At 42.2% G+C, this 22,071-nt stretch overlaps 1 protein-coding gene across 7 annotated transcripts in view; it reads right to left on the bottom strand.

Moving 5' to 3' along the window:
• ARHGAP6 (Rho GTPase activating protein 6) overlaps window positions 1–22,071 on the bottom strand; it is a 193,694-nt gene that overhangs the window by 36,864 nt on the left and 134,759 nt on the right. For 6 of the 7 annotated variants that reach the window (XM_081001309.1, XM_081001303.1, XM_081001304.1 and 3 more), the window contains exon 2: window positions 11,752–11,911. In XM_081001309.1, coding sequence (XP_080857435.1) covers window positions 11,752–11,911 — 160 coding nt within the window. Of the gene's footprint in view, window positions 1–11,751; window positions 11,912–20,753; window positions 20,908–22,071 lie in introns of those variants that run through there. The other variant, XM_081001308.1, reaches the window with a different exon arrangement.

The raw sequence follows: 22,071 nt of genomic DNA, 5'->3' as shown, positions 1-22,071 counted from the left end.
GACACAACTGGGATTGAAGCTCATGTTTTTCTCCAAAACCAGTAAGGTAGAAAAGGGTTGTGCCAAACAGGGGGTTGAGAATCCCAAGTTCTGTAGTTCTGTCCCCAGTGACATAGACAAATAGCCATTGGTGAACTTTTCCTTCTCTGATTAGACAAGGAGAGGGCTTAATGCACCAAAACATACCATGGAATATGATCAAGAATGTGCATGCTTTTAACTGATCAAATATTAACTAGGTGCAAGCTACTGAAGTTCAGTATTGAAAAACTACGGTACCATAACGTTCCTGTTGCTTGGCAGCCGGGGCTGGTTGCCCACAACTTTGCTTTTAAAATTCCATCTACTTTCTGCCACTCAATGTTTCAATTCTATATTTTTAAATGCAGAAAAGAGCTTTTCTTCTGGTTGCTTCAATTTAAGAGTTTCTGCTAGCTCCAACAGAATCAACGTTATGTTTGTTGAAAGCAAATGTTATCATTTAATTGAAACGTAATTCCTCCTCTTTGATCCATTTGCACTGACTGGGTTTTATCTGATTGAAAATTTGTACAAATATTCTACACGGCTTCATGTTCTGATAGCAATACAACACAGAAAAATGAATGCTTCTATTGTTCACTGAAATGGTTACTCTTCAAACATAGTTCCCCTGTATCTCCTGTTGTTTGCCAATTTGAAATACAGATAAAAGTTATCTAGAACACGGAATGGCCCAACACACTTTTAGACCAGGCATATAACACAAAAAGGACAGGCTTATTGGGTTTGAAACTGATGCTTCACTCAGTATTGCTGTTACCCCTTCATCATAAATTCATATATAGGCATTTAAATATACACAGTTAACATGAAATCCACAAAACCTTCTTTAATACAGCTGCTTTCCAAAATCACTATGCAATTCCATTCCTAATAAAGATTATTATCCTTATGGAGAACCAGTAGAGAGATACTTAATCTCTGAACTAAAACTCAAAACATCATTATACTAGAAAAAAATATGCAAGGAAACTGGAACACAGAAAACTCTGAGTCTATTAAATAAATTACAAGTTTCTTTTTCTCGGTTTAACAACTTGTGACCTCGTGAAATTGCTATTTAAAATCAATTAAAAGGATTTCTGTTGAATATTAAAATATAATCAAAACTTTGGATGCTGGCTGAAGAGTTACAGGGTTCAGCAGAAGCTTTGCTAAGTGCACAGAATATCATATACACTGTTGATATGACAGACAGGCAACTGAATGCACCAGCTGAATTCCCTGGCAGCTGAACTATTCTGTTGGCAAATATAATCCAGCAGAACAGAGCTGAAACAGAGGAGGGTGCTATACTCCAGCCTTCTCGATATGGTGCCCTCCATATATTTTGGACTACAACTCCTATCAGCCCATGTTGGTTGGAGCTGATGGGAGATGTGGCCCGAGGCATAAGGATGGCACCATGTCAGGGAAGACTGCTATAAACCTACAGTCTATGCATCCCCACTGATGGTGCAACTTTTACACCAGTCCCGGACTTGGTGGAGGGAATTTTACCGAAACCACCACCCAACCTGAGCACAGGTATAACTCAGCACATCACACATGAACATAAACCCAACACAAGGAGATCATAACTCATATGATAGGGCATGTAGCACTGGGCTCCTTCTCTCTGGCTCTGTATTGTACATACTTAAAAGAGTTGCCAAAGGGAAACTTTGGTGATGGCAAAGGAACCACATTGCACAAAACAGTCTGATGTTATAATTCACATGGGAACTACAGCACAGTGGTAAAGCCTCTCTGCCTAGAATAATATTTTCTGTATTGGGGAAATATTAAAGGTAAATAAAAAGAAGAGAACCACACTTCGTCTTTATTTCAGATTTTATAAATGAAAATGAAGGGAAATCTAATTCTGAATGAATTTTCTCTTTCTTTTGCAATTTTTCTTTCCGTTCTTTTAATTTCTCAACCAAGGACCTTGGAGGATTTACAGAATGACAGAATGGTAATTCACAAGCACCTCTCAACCACCCTAAACACAAGGTAAGCATAGCTAAACCTTGCACACATCCTGTGAGAATTTTCTCTCCCCTTTGATGATGAGAAAAGAAACTGCATTTAACAATTAACTGATGCAAAATGGGTGAAAAAAATATGGAAGAAATCTCCAACACAGTGCTATCAAGCAAGTATGTGGGAAGTGAGGAGATTTCACCCCTCCCATATCCAAGAATCTCCTGAGGAGTCTGCTGATTCTCCAGAGAGGAGGAGGCGTGTTCTGCTCTCTACTTATTCTGCTCCAGCACCGAGTCAGTCAGTCAGTCAGTGTCGGAGAGAGAGAGAGAGAGAGAGAGAGAGAGACTGAGTGTTAGAGATCATGTGTAGAGATAAGGTTGCTGCTAAGAGCAGCTGCAGACACTCAGTGCAGTGCAGCATTCATTTATGCTTAGACCTATTTAGCTCTGTATATAGTTGTATAATAGTTGTAGATAGAATAAAGAAGATATTCTACAAAGCTGCTCTCCGAGTTGTTTATATACTCTGCTAGAATCTGCTGTACTCTGCTGTGCGACGACTGTCTTCTTGTGGAAGTGAATCCGGTGCTCACAACTCTAAGCTGTGAGTCCACAGCACTTTGACCTGTTCCTGTGAAGAAGGTGGTCTCTGGAAGTGCTACCCAGCTCGCCTAGCCCAGTCGGGGCTGAAGTGGATGAGTCCAGTTGGTGGCACGGGCTCAAGGGCGATGCTGACAGGAAGAATGTACACAACCTAGTCTGACAAGTCCTAAATGTAAAAAGTGGCTAGGTCAAGAAAAAGACCTGCTATTCTATGCCAATTTAACTCTTTTTCTATGCCATAAAAGTATCAAAACAAGCAAACTATTGACAGGCCGTAACCTTCTATGTTTTCCCCAACTCCAGGCTCTGGGATTGAATCACAGATCCTTGGCACAAAGCCATGCTGCTAGAGCCCTACAGCTTTGCTGCAGAACACTGGCCCATTTTAGTGTGCCTTTCTCTACCTTCCAACCCCTAATCCCCATCCCATCATTTTATAATGAGAGGAAGCAATTAATGAGAAATATGGCTCAAATTAAATCAGAGGTAAAGTCTCGAAAATAATAATAATAATAATAATAATAATAATAATTTATTATTTATACCCCGCCCATCTGGCTGGGCTTCCCCGGCCACTCTGGGCGGCTTCCAAAAGAATATTAAAATACCATAATACATCAAACATTAAAAGCTTCCCGAAACAGGGCTGCCTTCAGGTGTCTTCTAAAAGCCTGGTAGTTGTTGTTCTCTTTGACATCTGGTGGGAGGGTGTTCCACAGGGAAGGCGCCACTACCGAGAAGGCCCTCTGCCTGGTTCCCTGTAACTTGGCTTCTCGCAGTGAGGGAACCGCCAGAAGGCCCTCAGTGCTGGACCTCAGTGTCCGGGTAGAACGATGGGGGAGGAGACGCTCCTTCAGATATACTGGACCAAGGCCGTTTAGGGCTTTAAAGGTCAGCACCAACACTTTGAATTGTGCTCGGAAACGTACTGGGAGCCAATGTAGGTCTTTCAAGACCGGTGTTATGTGGTCTCTGCGGCCGCTCCCAGTCACCAGTCTAGCTGCCGCGTTCTGGATTAGTTGTAGTTTCCGGGTCACCTTCAAAGGTAGCCCCACGTAGAGCGCATTGCAGTAATCCAAGCGGGAGATAACCAGAGCATGCACCACTCTGGCGAGGCAGTCCGCAGGCAGATAGGGTCTCAGCCTGCGTACCAGATGGAGCTGGTAAACAGCTGCCCTGGACACAGATTTGACCTGTGCCTCCATGGACAGCTGTGAGTCCAAAATGACTCCCAGGCTGCGCACCTGGTCCTTCAGGGGCACAGTTACCCCATTCAGGACCAGGGAATCCTCCACACCTGCCCGCCTCCTGTCCCCCAAAAACAGTACTTCTGTCTTGTCAGGATTCAACCTCAATCTGTTAGCCGCCATCCAACCTCCAACCGCCTCCAGGCACTCACACAGGGCCTTCACTGCCTTCACTGGTTCTGATTTGAAAGAGAGGTAGAGCTGGGTATCATCTGCATACTGATGAACACCCAGCCCAAATCCCCTGATGATCTCTCCCAGCGGCTTCATGTAGATGTTGAAAAGCATGGGGGAGAGGACAGAACCCTGAGGCACCCCACAAGTGAGGGCCCAGGGGTCTGAACACTCATCCCCCACCACCACTTTCTGAACACGGCCCAGGAGGAAGGAGCGGAACCACTGTATAACAGTGCCCCCAGCTCCCAACCCCTCAAGACGGTCCAGAAGGATGTTATGGTCGATGGTATCAAACGCCGCTGAGAGATCCAGCAGAACTAGGAAACAGCTCTCACCTTTGTCCCTAGCCCGCCGGAGATCATCAACCAGTGCGACCAAGGCAGTTTCAGTCCCATGATGAGGCCTGAATCCCGACTGGAAGGGATCCAAATGGTCCGCTTCTTCCAGGCATGCCTGGAGTTGTTCAGCAACCACTCGCTCAATCACCTTGCCCAAGAATGGAAGATTTGAGACTGGGCGATAGTTGGCTATCGTGGCCGCATCTAAAGATGGTTTTTTAAGAAGCGGTTTAATAACCGCCTCTTTCAGCGGGTCTGGGAAGGCTCCCTCACGGAGGGAAGCATTCACCACCCCACGAAGCCCATCGCCCAGTCCTTCCCGGCTAGCTTTTATAAGCCAGGATGGGCAAGGATCGAGGCGGCAAGTGGTTGGTTTCACTCGTCCAAGCAGCCTGTCCACATCCTCGGGGGTAACAGATTGGAATTGATCCCACACAACTTGACTAGACAGGACTCTAGCACTCTAAATGTTTCACAGGGACCAATTTTTTTTTTTTTTTGTAATTTTCTTAACAATCTGTTTTTGTACTTAGATATGGTGAAGTGAAGGGACGCAGGTGGTGCTGTAGGTTAAACCACAGAGCCTAGGACTTGCTGATCAGAAGGTCGGCGGTTCGAATTCCTGCAACGGGGTGAGCTCCCGTTGCTCGGTTCCTGCTCCTGCCAACCTAGCAGTTCAAAAGCACACAGTGCAAGTAGGTAAATAGGTACCGCTCCGGCGGGAAGGTAAACGGCGTTTTCGTGCGCTGCTCTGGTTCGCCAGAAGCGGCTTAGTCATGCTGGCCACATGATCCGGAAGCTGTCCGCCAGCTCCCTCGGCCAGTAAAGCGAGATGAGCGCTGCAACTCCAGAGTCGGTCACAACTGGACCTAATGGTCAGGGGTCTCTTTACCTTTACTATGGTGAAATGAAGGTGCCTGACAACAAGTGATTTATTGCTATTGCTTTCCAAAACTAAAATAATATCTAAGCATTGGAATCAAGTGGATGGAAATGGGAGTGGAGGGCTGCGGGATCCATTCCACAGCCAAGTGGTATGTTTGGCACTAGGAGCTATTTGGCGAACCTATTATGGACAGGGTTATAGGATTAATCATTAATTTGTGTTCACATATAATCACCATCTGCAACAAATCTTAAAAGATAGTGGTTGAAGGTGTGGTGCATTTCAAAAATGTAGGCACTCTTGCATGCTTTAGGATGCAAGGTCACTGCATATGATTTCACAGCGTGTCATATCCTGCATACTGGACCGAAGCCAAAATTTCAAAATAATTAGATGTGCAAATAATTATGAGATTTTAAAAGTGAATAAATGTGTAATTACGTACAGTTTTGTTCTAGTTTGAGACATTAGGAAATAATGACTAAAGTATTCTTTACCAACCTCAAAAACCAGAATTATTCTCTTAAAAATAAAATTAAACAACAGGCTTATGAACTGCTTAATATAAGCCCGAAGAGCTGCAGCAACCATTGCACGGTACACTGACAGAATATTTCTTGTAACATCGTCAGAATCAGTCCCAATTGCAATGTATAAACAGACAAAAGACAACAGGAAATTCCAAGAGCTTCAGCCAATAAATTCCATTGAGTTTTCCCAGTTAAAGAGTGTTTTTTTTTCAAGTGAACTAACACGAACCTTGGTTGCACAAGGAATTCATAAATTCCCCACTCCTCAGTCAAAAGGTAAGTTACTCTTCTGCTCCTAACTTTCTTTAGGAAATTATAAACCAAGAAATACAACAACTGCAGTATTAAAGCAACACATTTTTTTCCTAATCTCTCTACCTACTTATTAGTGTAAGTGCGGAAACTCTGGAAAAAAAAAAAAGACTGCCAATATCATAATGCCAGCCTATGGTGCAATGGCATTTGGAATATTGTGTACAATTCTGGTAACCTCACCTTAAAAACAATATTGTAGAAATGAAACAGGTTCAGAAAAGGGCCACCAAAATGATCAAAGGGATGGAGCAATTCCCCTATGAAGAACGGTTGCAGAGTTTGGGACATTTTAGTTTAGAGAAAGCCATTTCCGCCTTAGGAGGAGAGGGGGTTGCGGGCGACCCCCTCCCCCACGCGGGGGCTGGCCTTATGCCCCCGCGAGACTCAGGGAATCCCCGGGCGTGCCTCCGACCTGACCCGCCAATCGGCGGGCCGGGGAGGCGTGGCCTGACCTATTTAAGGCCAGGTACGCCCGGGGACCGCCCTCTTTGCCCCTCGCCACCTGAGCGGATTTTCCCATCCCACCCACCCTTTAGGCGTAGCTAGCTTTGACCTTGCTATGGACTCCGGTTGGTCGCCGTAAGGGGCCTGGTAGGAATTTTTCCAAGTTGGCGCACTGTCAGCCTTTTGGTTTTTTCGCCTACCTCGTAGCAATCGTCACAACTTCACAGTATTTGGCGGTTAGGCATTGGCAGGGGTTTATTGTTATGCAAATGTCTGGGGGGGAAGGAAGCGCCATCACCTTCCCCCATGGAAAGGGTAGTCCGGTAGAGGACTCCGGGGGGCGTTGCCTTGTCCGAAACCTAGGGAGGTAAGGGCCCCCGGCACGCCCCCGAACGGTGACACCCGTGGGATCCTAGTTGGCGTACTTCAACAGGACTCCCACGGTTTGTGGTTAACCCTTCCCGGGTTGATTACCGGGTAGTCAATAGGAGCCAATGCCTAAGGCCAATACCTTTCAACTCTGTAATCAATAAAGTTGTGGCCTTTTTATGCCCATTAACCTTATATAATGTGTCCAGTGTCTTGTTTTCACATGGGGGAGGGGTCTTGCCACGCAAAAGGCAAGTAAGAAGTTTATAAACTTAAGCACTGCGTGGAGAAAGTAAACAAAGAAAGTTTTTCTCTCTCATAACACTGGAATTCGTGGACGTTGTTGGAAGTTTCATGTCAGATCAAAGAGAGTACAGTGGTACCTCGGGTTACATACGCTTCAGGTTACATACGCTGCAGGTTACATACGCTGCAGGTTACAGACTCCACTAACCCAGAAATAGTACCTCGAGTTAAGAACTTTGCTTCAGGATGAGAACAGAAATCGTGCTCCGGTGGTGCGGCAGCAGCAGGAGGCCCCATTAGCTAAAGTTGTACCTCAGGTTAAGAACAGTTTCAGGTTAAGAACGGACCTCTGGAACGAATTAAGTTCTGAACCAGAGGTACCACTGTACTTCTTCACATGGTGCATAGTCAAACTATGGAACTCCTCCCCCAGGAGGCAGTGAAAGCCACCAACTTGTATGGCTTTAAAAGAAGATGAGATAAATTCATGGAGGAGAATGTGATCAATGGCTACTAGCCATGATGGCTGTGCTCTATATCCACAGTTAAAGGCAGCAATGCTTCAGAATACCAGCTGCTGGAAACCACGGGAGGTAAGAGTGCTCTTGTGCTCATGTTCTGCTCCCTGGTTTCCCACAGGCATCTGGATGGCCACTGTGAGAACAGGATGCTGGACAAGATGGGCCATTGGCCTGATTTAGCAGGCTCATCCTATGTTCACTCAGAATAGTTAGACCATACTTTTAGGCCTGTCTTGAGTTCCAGATTCAACATTTAGGTAAAAACCTTCCCATAATGGCTACACATTTCAAGAAGTGATGTTACTTTTATATCATACATTGCTTATTTAGGGCATAATATTTTGAGTATATTATATTCTGCAGAGCTACAGAGTTTTAGAGTTCTGCTCTAAATATTTCCCGGTATCTAAGAGAGATGGATGACTGAGTTTAAAAAGCCCCCATGGAAATAAACCATGTTGGGTATTTTCCAGTGACTCTCCAATACTCTATTCTTGGACAGGGTTTTTTTAGTGCATGGTAGCCATCTTAACGCTGGGTCTATCTGGGGTGAGTGGAATATCAAGATCAAAGGGGTATCAATATCCAGTATCAACAATGGGCCAGATAAGAGTGAACAAATTGAAACTTAAAGTCGAAACAAGATAGGTGGTCAGAAGATAGTGAGTTTTCCTTCATATATCCTGCTGCAAATTCATTATTTGCTGCTGCTTTTGTTTTCCTTAAAGTAAAGTTCTCAAGGTCGAAGTTCTCTCTGGTTTGCATATTTCTTAATCTTTCCAAACAAAACTATTCTATAGGAAGGTTACAAAGGTTTATGGATTCCATTCTACAAAATGTGCAGGATGTTTTGCTTACAAATAAATCATAACCAGATGAAAGTATTTAACATCAAATAAGGAAGATATACTTTGGGGGTGGGAGTAAAAATAAGGAAGCAGCAAAAACAAATCCCTCCTAAATCTCCTACATCCAATACTCTTATTAACATTTATAATGCTTATAAGCCTCAGAAGAGTTTCATTTGAATAGTCTCATATTTGAATTGAATTTATAGATGGAATCTGGGGGTTGTTGTTTACATCAGTCCCACACTGAAGCACATACTAACACTTACATGTGGTTTAAACAAATTTTTTATATGTAAATAGTTCTATCAATGTTCAATTGTATTTTAATGATTTTTCTTTCTTTTTAGCGATTCTTGTTTTTATCTGTAATGACTGTTTATTTGCAGGGATACAACCAGATTAAATAAATCTTAGTCAACTCATTGACTAAATCATATGATTATATCCACCAGTTATGTTTGCATACGTTTCAAATGGCTATGAAGCCGTAAGTATATTCTCCTAATTTTCAGATGATGCACGTATGTGCAATAGCATAGCAAGTACCATCATAAAAGAGACATCTCCCATTTTATCTCACTTATGAGGCAATGACTCATGTTTGCATTGTTGTGGGCTGTCAATTAGTTCCAAACAGCAAAGGAGCCCTTTAGATAGCCATTTATTTAGCTTCTTGCATGGTCACTTTTGCAAACCAAGAGAGAACTTAAGAGGATTAAGGTCTGGGAAGTGAAACTGCTTTGTTTCTCATTCTAATTCACTCCAAGATACCAGAAAGGCAGTATTCATTACTATGGAAGAAAAACAAATATAAGCTTTCTGCATTTGACTGTGGGAAGAAGATTCAAATGACTAGGAACCACATGCGGCGGATTTAAGAGACTGCAGAGCTCGCTCTTATGGGAACAATCATGTACAGCCTGAAACTACCATTGTCACTGCAAAACACATACATGTACACATAGGAACAGGAGGGAGCCACAGCAACAAATAAAAGACTCAAAAGGGGAAAACAAACTTGAAAAAAGGGCCAGCTGTTATTATTTATTTTTGCTCACTGCACATTTTAGAACTTAAGTTCTACCTTTAGAAGCAATCTCAGACCTTTTCACACAAAAGCTGCTGCCTATTGTACCACCCTTCCTTGCAATCTCAGTGTCAACCATTGCCATCTACAGGGCTGCAGCAGCAAAGTGTGAATTGAAGAAGTTGTGTAAAAAGCTCTCTGTGAGAGTTATATTTAAAGTAGCCATCACTCTGATTGTTTGAATACATTCTTCCACAAGAAATCAAGTTGTTGCAGAACCCTTTGTTTATCTAATAATGTTTGAGGGCCGATTCAGTTATTCTATCTACTCCCTATCTTGGTTTAGATCTGTGTAGAAAAAATGTGTACATCTATGTATTCCTGTCATATAGCGTACATGTCTATTATGCCTTGTATATTTGGGAACTGAGGCACCATATGCAAATTGGTGCTAAAATTTGGAAACATAATCCATGGAAATTTACTCTGATCCTTTCCACTTTTGTACAAAAACGCAGATACATTAACTCCATCGTGAATGGCTAAATACAAGGGACCAATGGCAAGTAACGACAAAAAAAATGTAAAAACCATAGTCACACTGAATGAAGATGACAAATAGGTAATTAAACACAACAAAGAGCAATATAAATAGAGGTCCAAAATCCCAACCCCGCCCCCTGCCAAAATAAACACAAGGCAGAAAGCACATTGCCATTTTTTCATAGCCAAGCAGTAACATACTGGGCACAAAACCAAACACAGCAGAATAAAGGTTTTGAATGTTAAATTGTTTCTTACTCCGTTTGGACACAATTTACTCCAAGACTATGCTTTTTATCTATGAAAAGTTCAGCACAGGCCAGTCAATCAAAATAAGTCAACTGGCTAGTCAAGTACAGTAAAAGAAAAGAAAGAAAAGAAAAAGCATTGATAAGTTCAATATTTTATAACAAGGCCCAGAAGCCAGAATGAAAAGGAAGGATTAAACTAAGTGTCCTTTGTTATTGTGAGGATCTTTACATATTTCCAGTTTGCTTGCAGGTTATGGCAAGCAGTAAAATGATCCATCCAAATCTCCAAAGTGGCAATTTCTTAAATTAGTTTACTTTGGGCATGGCAACTTTAAAGTAGAAGAAGACCATAGAAACTATTGAAATCCATAATGAGGCATATAAATGGTTCTGACTCATAACATGGCTATTCTCTGACCTTTAGAAGATCCGTAAAGCAACATTAGTAGATGCTACGTTTTCCCAAATGAAACTTAATTGCATTATGTTCTCTTGCATCTGAATTGTTCTAACTTTTCCCAGTTAAAAAGCCTAATGCATGAATAATGCTGCAGTCTGTAGTGTAGATGAGAGATAAGCAGTCCACTCAATTTTTTCCCTCCCAAGTTCAGTCTGAACAATATGCATAGATAGGCATCTAAACATAAGCATAGCCCTGTTGGATCAGACAGATATTCTAGTGACACCAGCATCCTATTTATAGTGGTTAGCCAGTTGCTTTCAATGGGTCCACGGGCAAATAATGTAAATAACAGCTACCCCATTATTATCACTAGTAAAATCCTGTTTGTGGGTTCCCAGGCTCTTCAGCTGCCTTCGTTATTAAAAAAAAAAGATAAAAAGGATAAAAAAGATCACTGCTAAGTACCAGCATTGACCCAGGAACAGCCTAAAGAAAGCAACATTTTGTAATTTTTCTTCTTCATAAATATTTTGCATATAAGAAGCCCTAGAAAATGAGATTGTTTTTATTATCCTCCCTAGTAAGTCAAACCTAAATATCTAAAAACAACAAATATTTTTAATTCACCAGTTCATATAGCAATTTTAAAGGCTGCTCAGGAGTAGCATAGAGCCTTTGGGTAATTCTAAAATCAGGGCCATCAGTGAGTAACTAGTTTCCCTCATGGGGTCAATGGCAAAATATGTGATTGTGTTATCAACAAAATTGGTATTTTAACTGTTTGGGGAATACAATCCTTGAAGAGAACATTTATGTAGTATACATTGAGACCACATTCAGCCACTTAAAAACAGCAGCCAAAAACTAATTTCATAGAAAGAATCCCCCCCCCCTTATTATATACTTCAAATGGAAATAACAGTTTGCAATTTACCAGACAGGGCCGACCATTTCAGCACTGTCCTCAGGAGACTTCAGGATCACATCTCACCTTTGGGAATCGTTATCTGACATCCTAGGTCACAGTCCTGCTGCAACTGATAAAAGGCCACTTCCTGTAAGCGGGCACGCTCCAATTCAGAAAGACTTTGAACAGGAACAGACTTCAGCCGAACACTGCGCCCTGACATGCTGTTCCAAGTGAAGTCACCCTGCAGGAAATCAAGTGGAAAAGTATGAAGGGTCATATGGATAATCAACAGTTCACTGAGAATGCCACTCAGCCCCCTTTATCCCATAACTAAACATTTATCTTACGCTTTATTAAACACCCACAGTCACCATGCACATTCCATAATTTTTGCAGAAGGGCGTTCTAAACTTGTTTTAACATTATTGGTTGCAAAAGGACAGCTATCTGGCTTAACCGGTGACACATATGAAGCCTGTGGAGGGCTCTTTAGTGAACCTCTACCACGGCAATTCCCACCAAGGTTTGTGTCACTTATAATGTACATGGCAGTAGCATGTCTTCATTTATTCAAGTTGAAGAACAAGTACTGTATTGGCCCGAATATAAGCCGCACCTTTAAAATTGGAGGGGGGGGGGAAATAGGTAAAGGACCCCTGACCGTTAGGTCCAGTCGTGACCGACTCTGGGGTTGCGGCGCTCATCTCGCTTTATTGGCTGAGGGAGCCGGCGTACAGCTTCCAGGTCATGTGGCCAGCATGACAAAGCCGCTTCTGGTGAACCAGAGCAGCACACGGAAGCGCCGTTTACCTTCCCGCTGGAGCGGTACCTATTTATCTACTTTCACTTTGACGTGCTTTCGAACTGCTAGGTTGGCAGGAGCAGGGACCGAGCAACGGGAGCTCACCCCATCGCGGGGATTCGAACCGCCGACCTTCTGATCGGCCTAGGCTCTGTGTCCTAGGCTCTGTGGTTTAACCCACAGCGCCAGAAATACCCGAATATAAACGGCTCGAATCCTTGCTGCTCCTGGCTGCAAACTGGGAGCCGGGGGTGAGGAGAGTCGCGCTGCGTCGCCGACGGCCTTTCCCCTTCCTCACTCTCTCCCTTCCTGGCCTTGGGGTTGAGGACAGGGGACTACGCACAGGGCAGGCACTACTTTGCCGCGCTCCTGGCTGCATACCGTAAGGTCATGAATATAACCTGCACTTTAACTTTTCACTGTCAGAATTTGGGGGGAAAGTGAGGCTTATATTCAGGCCAATACGGTAACTAAACGGTGCCTTTTCATTTCTAATTTATTATACATGTAAATGAGTATTCTGAAAATGTGAGGCATGTTACTTATTAACAAAGCCAAGGATATCAGAACAGGCAATAATAATTTACAATTTGGGAATGGCCATAGCTTAATGATATAGTATCCACTTTGCATGCAAAAGTTCCCAAGTTCAGTCCCCAGTATCTCCAAGGTAAGAGTAAGCAAACAGACTCCTGTCTGGAACCTTGAAGAGCTAGACCAGTGATGAAATAAATTTCAAAAGGACTTCATGGATTTCCATGTCACCATATGCCAGAATATTTGCAGTGTATAATACTCAGAAAGCAAAACAAGGCTGAAATCTGTCATGAACTTCCAACCATAAAGAGCTTTCCAATGAAAGCAAAAAGCATCCTATGTTTATACTGTTCAATGCAACACATATGTTCAAATCCATAAACATCTTCAAGCAAATGCCACAAACACATAAGCATGAACAATATTTGCATACGTGTTTTGTATGTTTTAAGTCACATTCCACTGAAACTTTAATGAATATCTGGCACGCAGGTTCTAAAGAGTTGCACTTGTCTTCGCTATTATTCAACGTTGTGACACTTAAAATGTCAGGTGTGGTTTGAAGATATGCACCGTGATTCACTTATGAGCTGATTCAGCAAACCTAAACAAGAGGCATCCTATACATATCTACTTACCTCTGTGTCCTATTCAGTTACATGGGCCTTACTCCCATATATATTAGTATAGGACTGCAGCCTTAATGTTACAATTTGTGCAGAATGAAATGAAGTAAGGTAGCAACAGACAAAGATTAAGATATCAATAAAAGGAATTTGGGCAGGAAAGATTAATTACTGCTATTCTTCATTTAAAATTCCTTAGCAATGCCAATAGTAATTAAGGCTAAAGACTAAATTTGTCATCTGGAAGGTAGCCTACTAACTTCTTTTGGAAGTCTGGGCTACTCCTTAATACCGTTTCAGGATCCAATCCTGAAAACTAACAAGTTCACAGATAAGCACAAAAATAACAGTTCTAGACAAAGGACCACAGTGGATTTTTTTTGCCCAGGGAGCAGTAATGGTTCATATATCCCTGCCACCAGTAGTGCAAAGAAGTCTAGCATGTATTAACTTTGCTGCAGTAAATTCTCTCCTAGGCCACTCTAACATGATGTTAGTGAAGACTATATCTGTCAAAATATTTTTGGAAAATGCTATGTTATGAACACTGGAATCTCCTGATCTAACTGAGATGAGCAATAAATGTTTATTTTCAGCTGTCTGCTTTATTTAGAAACTAAATGAATTAAAACAAACCAAAGTAACATAAAACTTTAGACCGTTCACAAGAAGGGCACAAGCTAGTACAATAATATTCATTATACTAAAAACATTATGTACTCTAAACATTTGCTCAAGAAGCTCATTTCGTCCCAATACAACTTAATTATGGGGGGAAGTTGAAGGGGAGTTGCCAGTTGTAGATCTTCCTTCCTTTATGGAACATAGGCCTTCCCTCTGATGAATAGAGGAAAGACTAGCTTGGTTACAAGAACTGCCCTCTATCCCCATTCTCAAGAAGAACACAAAGGATCTGTTTAACTAAACTCTGTGGGAGAAAATGTGCTTTGCAGACAGAAGGTCCCTAGTCAGCCCTGGGTATCTCAAGAAGCAATGGCTTCATAGTGGCATCTTTTAATCCAACCATAATTAATATTAAGCACAGTTTGTTGATTTGGTTGAAACAAGTTATAGTTTTTGTTTTTTAAAAAAGGAAGTGAACGTTTCTGAATGCCTCCTTGGAGCTGGTGCCAGTGAGGTGGGACGTACAGGAGCCTGTTCACATTGTACTGGACAACATTTTAACACAATGTCTTCCCATGGTCAGATTTCTTATTGCTAACCTACTGAGTGAGAGGAGTGAGGTGCAGGGGTTTGATAAGAAAATGGAGCAACATGCAGAAATTGGTAGGAAATAGATATAAATGGTGCTACTAAATGCATCCAATTTCATTTAAAGGTTGAATTGGGAGGCAGTACAGTGGTACCTCTGGATGTGAACGGGGTCCATTCCGGAGCCCCGTTCGCATCTGAAGCAAACGCAACACGCGTCTGCACGTGCTCGGGTCGCGATTTGCCGCTTCCGCGCATGTGCGTGACATCATTTTGAGCATCTGTGCATGTGTGAGCGGCGAAACCCGGAAGTAACGCATTCTGTTACTTCCGGGTCGCTGCGGAGCATAACCTGAAAACGCTCAGCCTGAAGCATATTTAACCTGAAGTATGACTGTAATGCTAAGCTAGATGTCCATTTTAAAGGACTGAATCCATGTTAGTGCCCCCTAGCCTACTGTTCTTGAGTAAGATTCCTGACTGCACTTTAGTCACTGAATACAGATGTCCTGCCTTGGTCAACAGCCATGGGGTCAATATAATCCACTGAAACAAGCCTTTCCTGTATTAAGAAACTTGGCAATTACTCAATGACCTTTCACTTTCTCTTATCTTTCAGATGGCTCATGAACCACTTTGGGATAATTCAGTTGGTTAGAGCATGGTGCGGATAATGACAAGGTTGCAGGTTCAACCCCCATATGGGACAGCTGTGTATTTCTGCATTACATGGGGGTTGGACTAGATGATCCTCAGGATCCCTTCCAACTCTACAATTCTATGGTTCTATGTCTGTCTACCCCTTTTCATAAGTTCTGCATAGCATTTCGCCATGAGGAACGTTGCCTTCTGTCCACGGGGAGGCTAAATTTACATGCACAAGAGAAATACAACTTACATACTTCAAACTTAAATTCAGTATATGTCTGCATCAGATACATACAAGAGTAGCTGAATCATTGTACAAGCTTACATCATAGTAAAGGGGTGGATGTACATAAACCCAGTTGCATTCCAAGAGCATGAAGGAAGTGTGAAAACAGCTTGATATTAAGATTCACTATGAAACAGTTGTGCTTAGTGTATTACTTGCATGGCAAGTCCCCTCCCCCATGTGAAATGAAGACACTGGACACATTATTTAAGGTTAATGGGCATAAAAAGGCCACAACTTTATTGATTACAGAATTGAAAGGTATTGGCCTTAGGCATTGGCTCCTATTGACTACCCGGCATGGAGACCGGGAAGGGTTATCCACCAGCCGTGGGGGTCCTGTTGAAGTACGCCAACTAGGATCCCACGGGTGTCACCGCTCGGGGGCGTGCCGGAGGCCCTTACCTCCCTAGGTTTCGGACAAGGCAATGCCCCCTGGAGTCCTCTACCAGACTACCCTTTTCCTTGGGGGAAGGTGATGGCGTTTCCTTCCCCCCCATTCATTTGCATAACAATTAACCCCTGCCAATGCCTAACTGCCAATACCGCGGAAGTTGTGACGTTTTGCTACGAGGTAGGCGTAAAAACCAAAAGGCTGAAAGTGCGCCAAATTGGAAAAATTCCTACCAGGCCCCTTGCGGCGACCAACCGGAGTCCATAGCAAGGTCATATCTAGCTAAGCCTAAGGGTGGGTGGGATGGGAAAACCGCTCAGCTGGAAAGGGGAAAGAGGGCGGTCCCCGGGCGTGTCTGGCCTTAAGTAGGCTAGGCCACGCCTCCCCAGCCCGCCGATTGGCGGGTCCGGGTCGAAGACACGCCCGGGGATTCCCTGGATCTCGCGGGGGCCAAAGGCCAGCCCCCACGTGTGTGGGAGGGGTTAGCCCGCAACCCCCTCTCCTCCCAAGCTCGGAAATGGCTTTGCTACAAAATTCATGTAAGACAAAATCTTCCTGCAATGGAGAAAGTATCCTTCAATCTCTTATAATCCAAACATGATTTCTTACAAAATCAATAGGCACACTATTTATTAATGTTAGCAACAGTTCAGTTTCATCTGAAGACTGCTCATGCCATCTGATGAATACCACAAATTTCAGAGATGTGAGGAGGCAAGAAGTAATCAAGTTTTAGACCTACGCAAGGATGGCCAGCCCCTGATGGCACAAAACGTGCTCCATTCTTCTGATACCCTCCGCACCCATCCTAGTTAAAGATGTTTCAAATCCAGTTATTTGCATGAAAATAATTAAGGGTGGAAAATGCGAGAAGATGCCTTACATGGTATGTGCACAGGATGGATGCAATATGAAAGGGAAGAAATACCTAACATGTAAGGTACTTATTGAAGAAGCTGGTACCTCCTTAAATATTAAAATAGTGTGTGGGATGCAACGTGGAGGAAAGTGACATTGAAATCAGTTTCAGAAAGCATCCAAGAAGCAACCTTAAAAACAATCCATAGGTAGCACTGGACTCTGCTTAAATTAAAACACCATAAATCCAAATATTTCTGTTGGAGATGTTGTGGAGAGGGGAGGGGTTACTTCTTTGGTGGGAATGTTGTTTTGTGAAAACTTACTGAGATGGAGTTATTGCCCAAACTATAGGCTATTATAGGACAGCACCCCCTCCACAATTCCACCTCTGGCATTACTTAATATCAGTAGACTGGGTGGTCCTGAGGGTATTTAGGGTACTTAGGGCGTGGGGGGGGGCAGAAAAATCTGATAGTATCTGAGGGCACTTTTTGTTTTATGTGAATAGAAATGTGAATATCTGATGTCAACCATTGACTCAAATTGCTCTATGGAGAGGATATATGTACGTTCTGACCTCTTATTAACCCTCCCTAAAGTTCATGCTTAAATTGATACAATATTCATAACACATCCTCTTTGTTGTATATAGATTCTTTGCCTATTATTTTGAACTCTAATGACTCCTATTTTGTTTCCTTTGTGTGTCTTGTTACCATTATAATCCAATTAAACTATTTTTTAAAAATCATGCCATGTAGACAAACAATGAATGTAGCAATGTGAAATAAGTAACCCAGAAAATTCAAATAAAACAAACAGTATCCTAATTTCTGAGGCTTGATTTAACTATAGCAGACCTCTGTGAAAAGAAAATAGTCACAGCCTCAGTTTTGAAAGCATTGGTATCTTTATGACACTACAATGCTTGAGTTTAGCTGACCATATTGCTCATCTCTGGACAAGAGATGTCTAAAATTATAGACATGTCTTTATGTCATGTTACTTATTAAATATACACCGGAGGAGTATACACCACAACACATCAACTTATGTTTACAAATGCAATTAAAATCAAGTATCATGCAAGCATTTTAACTCTAGTCTGCCATTCTAAATAAAATCAGCAATGGTCTAAATCTCGACTATGTCAACAACTTCCATGCATACCACAGATTAATGCAGGGACCATTTCAGTGGACTGTCACCTTTACTATCAGGAAGCTCAAATCCAGCAGCAACCCATTCCCCACCCCGACAGCTGTCCCAGCCTGGAACCTAGACTATGTCAACAGCTGCCAAGAGTCAGATTGGATAGCTCAGTTGGTGGAGCATGAGAACCTTAATCTCAGGGTTGTGGGTTCAAGCCCCACATTGGGCAAATGATTCTTGCTTTGCAGTGGGTTGGACTAGATGACCCTTGTGGTCCCTTCCAACTCTACTGTCCTATGATTATGATTCTATGAGAAAAGGCACACCTAAGATGCATACATGCTGGAGTGTAATTGCTATACAGTGGACGCTCGGGTTGTGAAGTGATCCGTGCGGGATGCATGTTTACAACCAGCAGCGTTCACAACCCGCATCTGTGCATGCGCAAAGCGCAATTTAGTGCTTCTGTGCATGCGCGACTGCCGAAACCCGGAAGTAACCCGCTGTGGTACCTCTGGGTTTCGGCGGTCCGCAACCCGAAAAAACACAACCTGAAGCAGCTGTAACCCGAGGTATGACTGTATACCACTTTGAAAGCAAATCTTCACTAAATAGCAGGGGGTAAAATATAACCAATGAAACAACTGAGGAATCGGAATACTTTTGACCTACTGGTAATTGTATAAGTGACCAGCATAAAATGGGAACAGCGCAGGTGCACACATTTGTTTTGTGCCCTGGTCTCAAGATACACTTTAACCTTATTCCCATCCTTCTTTCCACATGTTGAGAGACCTGTTGGCCCTGCCAACCTCCAAAGGTGTTCACCCCAACCTTTGTGAGTTCAGCAGAAGCTTAAATCGGGCCTCTCCATGCATACAGCTGTGTGCTTGCAGACTCTTTGACATGATCAGGAGCCCCTCAATAAGAGGGATTCTGAATGTGTGGAATCTGTATGCCTACAGCTATAGGCACATAGAAGCTCTATGCTCACCCTTTGCTAAATGTTCAAAGGAACAGGGCCAGGAAGTGGGATCCTACTCCCCCCGCCCCTGCATTCAGTCAACATGTAGAATGGGAAGCAAAAAGAGGGATGTAGTTTTTCTTGGAAATTAGACACACATATACTTAACAGCTCCCTTTAGACTTATCAGTTACTTGCCAGGGTTTAAGAATGTACATGTTGCATTTTATACAGTCATTAGACCAACATGAAAGCATTTCTCCCAATGACTGTCTTTCATTCCTTTCCCATGTCAGAGCTCTCGGACTCTCTTTAGAAAAGTGTCACACATGATTAGGACAGATCAAGTGGAAGCCCTTTGCAATCTTCAATCGTTGGTGCGCTGAAATTCAAATGGTGCCCTTTAGTTTCATTCTTTGTTTTAAGCAGCGCATTTATTTTGGACAGGGAGAAGGAAAAAAATAGCCATAAAATTTCCCACTGTTATGAAAAACAGAAACAATTGCTAGAGTTACGAGATACTCTTGAGACTGAGCCAAAAGATGACCGGCTTTTAGTTGGGACTATGCTCTGCAACAAGTTATAAATTTGAATTTATTAAATTCGCTCATGGATGGCGATTGGGGGGCTCACACTAATCTCCAAAGATCTGGAGACTAGGAGGTAGCTGCTGCCATCAACTAGCAAGCACTTGCAGTACATACAGGCTCAGGCACAGCCCAAGTTATTAGATAACAAATCTCAAAGAGATTTAAAATTAAGTTGGGAAATACTTCTGTTTCTCAGAGCAGTAAAACATTTTCTCTTCTTTATGAGTGAAACCAAAGGCATGCCAATTCTCCTTAACATTTAGCATGGGTGCTAGGAGCCAGAAAACAGAGCAGTCAAATCACAGGTCATTAACTGACCATCCATTTTAGTTTGCTTTATAAAATCTGGAGCAAAACCACTGAGTATATGCTTCTATAGCCAGGGTAGTTATCATGGTGCCCTCTGGATGTTGTTGGCTACAATTACCTATCATCCCTGACCATTGGGCCAAGTTGTCTGTGGCTGCTGCTTGTTAGATTCCAACACAATCTGGAGGGCACCATGTTGCCTTTGACTGGTTGCGCTAACTGCATTTAAACGTTGTCTGCATAATACTTCCCTCCACACAGTTTTCAGTAACTAGCATTACAGAGCTTGTATGTTCACTTATAAACATGATAAAAAGTGATCAGAGACTTCAAACAATTTTCAGGCAAGCCAACTTAAGTCTAGTCATATAATTGACTTTAATTACACAACACCACTGCTGATTGAAGGGGTTTTGCCCCTCTCAGGCTTGTTAGCAGTACATGCAAACTCATGAAAACAGACAAAATAAAGGGTATTTGAGAACTCGCTGCTTGTTGACTTCTTAGCCTGCTAAGTGGCAGGTAGAGCTGTTTCCCTTACCAAGCAAGAAATATGTTGTGAATGGTGAAAAGTTGTTTGGGTAGGGTTTTTTTTTTTCCTGCCAAGTTAGCTATAGCAAGTAAAAATTAAAACAGAGCAAGTTACTATTCAAAAGTACTACAATACAGTTGTGCTCCACAATCATATAACTATTTTCTTACCCATTAACCCAAATCTGCTTTTCCACAGTCGTCCTTTGTTAACTTCATGAAACCAAACTTGATGAAGATTAATCCATTGTAGAACTCCTATTCGAAAAAAGGCACATTTTTTTCCTGGAGACGTGTATATATCAGGTATCTTAGAGACAGCCCAAACTGTAACTCCTACAATCACTTTAGTTGCCACAGGTTTCTACCATCATAAATCTTAAGAATCAAAAGAAATGAAAATTAATCTCTTAACTGGAATTCCGAGTAAGTTCAACAAGTTTAGCATTGCCAAATTCTAGATAAGTCTGAATGTTGGAAAAAGGTACACACAATCTATAACTGCTTCTTATTCCATAATGTTGTTTTGAAGCGGTGCAAGGAGGGGTTGGTTATCTTTCCCCTCCTTCCAAAGAAAATCCTCTTCCACATGGCTCCTCAAATGCAGAACTGCACTGTAACTGTGCAAACTTTCCTTATTAGGAACGCTCCAAAGAATGCTGCACACATCTGGTAAAATCCCTTTGAGTATGGTAAAGACATCTAATGTTCTCTCTCATCTAGGACGGTCAGTCCTTGATTTTAAATCTTTAGTGCAATTTCTCTGACCCTAACAAACAAGAAGTTGCAACACCAACGGCAAACCTATTGGAAACGCAAGCCACACATATGCTAAACTGTGATAAATGCTTTTTGAAAAATAAAACTTGCTTTTTACAATAAACCAATAACATTTTATTGCTAAAATGGGTTGAGGGGGAAATACTATGCACCAATCCATCCCTGACTAATTTTGTATGGGGGTGGGTATGGGTTTTTAACTGAAGATTAAAATAACGTTCAGCATTTCTTGTATCTGTATCTCAAATAAATCTATATCTCAATAAATCTATATCTAGATATGACCCTTTTGATAGATGTGAGCATACCTTTTATTACGTCCTTCCCCCATTTTATGTCCCTCTGTTCTCAATAAAGCTATTTTTTTAAGACTGTAGCCTTTCAAAGAACTTGCTATATATTGTATAATGCAATATAACCTTATTAGAAACAGGGGTGAAACCTAGACTTGTTGTTTTGTGAAAATGCCTTATGCATCAAGCATAGACTGTTGCACTACATTACACGTAGGGCTATCTTAGAAGGCTGAAACCTTCAATTAGTATGGAATATGGCCACTACTTAAGCACAAATCAAAGTGTTGTTTTTGACCTACAATGTCATGAACAGAGTCTGGAGCATCTTAAAGACCACCTACACCTAGATGAAGCGACCTCTATATTTAGATTCCTTGTTGCAGAGGTTGCAGTCCCCACCTCTGGAGATAAGG

The sequence above is a fragment of the Podarcis pityusensis genome (genome assembly GCF_964106645.2).
Source record: "Podarcis pityusensis genome assembly, chromosome: 4".
NCBI lineage: Eukaryota > Metazoa > Chordata > Lepidosauria > Squamata > Lacertidae > Podarcis > Podarcis pityusensis.
This window is presented reverse-complemented; position numbering and strand designations above follow the sequence as displayed.